Genomic DNA, 1,666 nt, shown 5'->3' with positions numbered 1-1,666 from the left:
ATATATATATATATAATATACTTATAGATAGCTATATATAAATATATATATATATTATACGTATATATATAAATATAAATATATATATTATACGTATATACATATACATACGTACATCTATACATGTACGTACATATATAAATACAACTGTACATATTACATACATTCACAAACATACACAAATACACATACTCACATATTTGCATGTAATACACTATAGATTACATGAATATGAATACTCTGATGAATTGCAGCTCTTATACATGTATATATAATCACATTTCAATGGAGCAGTGGCTGAATTACGACCCCTTCTCCTACAGCTACGACACTCGGTCTCGCCAATGTGAGTCTATCTTTGCCTTTGACCTTGGCGGAAGCACAGGCCGGCCTCGTGCCCCCAGCCACAGCTCAGCATCTAATGGGTACAGGTGGCAGTGCATTGATCCTAGTCATGCTGTTCATGGCTGTCACAAGTACAGGTTCCGCTGAGCTCATCGGCGTGTCATCAGTAGTCGCGTATGACATATACCGTACCTACATCAACCCCAATTGCACCGGAGAGCAGATTATCAAGGTGAGCCGGGTGGTTATCCTGGTGTTTGGTTTGGCTATGGGTGGGTTCGGTATTGCCCTCAACCACATCGGTATCAGTCTGGGTTGGCTATATCTGGCAATGGGCGTGATGATCGGCAGCGCAGTATTTCCTGTCGCCTACAGTATCACTTGGGCCGGATGTACGGCCAAGGGAGCTATCAGCGGCGCCCTCATCGGTCAATTCGCCGCTATCGTCACATGGCTGTCGTATGCGTTGGTGGAGTTTGGTGAGATCACCGTAGACACTCTGGGCGACAACTATGTCATCATGGCTGCAAATCTAGTGGCTATCCTGGGTTCAGGGGCTATCTGCACCACCGTGTCTCTACTGTCGAAAGAGCCACCGTGTGACTGGGAAAACACCACCATGAAGATCCCCTTGATCGAGCGAGATGTCCAAGGCACGCTTTACACGGAAGAGGAGGATGCCGAGTTGAGACGCGTGTCCAAGCTAATCTGGTACCTTGGCATTGGCTTGACCCTGGTACTAGTAATCCTATGGCCCGTGCTGACCATCCCCGCGGGCGTGTTCTCCAAGTCGTACTTCCAATTCTGGGTGATACTCAGTATTCTGTGGGGTTGCGTAGCAACCGTTGCCTTAGTGTTCCTGCCCATATACGAGGCCAGAGCGTCGATTATGGCGGTCTTGACGTGGGGTAAGATGGTCCCAACACCGGTTGAAGAGAGTGTGATGACAGTGGCGCCTGATAGCAAGTCGGAGAAGAAAGGCATCCAGCAACAGCTACCAGAGACCAGTGTGCACATGGTTGATTGTACCGATTCGGTAGTAACATCGGATGCACAGATTTTGACGAAGAAATAGGTCACCAGGTATTATACTTCTGCTGCCGGATACTACCCCGCCCCATACTTGCGCCCAATTATCTATGTGCTGGGGTGTGATGTAGGCGTGACATATATATATGTATATATATATATATACATATATATATGTATATATATAAATACATATATATAAATATATAAGTATATATATATATATATATATGTATGTGTGTCAGTACATGGCGCAACTGAACTTAGGTCATGGTCGGATAAATACGGTAAT

The 1,666-nt window shown here is 44.7% G+C and overlaps 1 protein-coding gene across 1 annotated transcript in view; it reads left to right on the top strand.

The window, feature by feature from the left end:
- Window positions 1-1,420, top strand: part of SARC_03312 (hypothetical protein) — a gene marked incomplete at its 3' end in the record, with an annotated part of 3,661 nt that extends 2,241 nt beyond the window's left edge. The window contains exon 5 of the mRNA XM_014302906.1: window positions 324-1,420. Within this exon, the coding sequence (XP_014158381.1) occupies window positions 324-1,420 (1,097 nt within the window). The remainder of the gene's footprint in view (window positions 1-323) is intronic.
- Window positions 1,421-1,666: the final 246 nt, after the last annotated feature.

This window comes from Sphaeroforma arctica, assembly GCF_001186125.1.
Source record: "Sphaeroforma arctica JP610 unplaced genomic scaffold supercont1.166, whole genome shotgun sequence".
Taxonomy (NCBI): domain Eukaryota; class Ichthyosporea; order Ichthyophonida; genus Sphaeroforma; species Sphaeroforma arctica.
Note: the sequence above shows the minus strand (reverse complement) of the source record. Positions and strands in the feature narration are given on the sequence as shown.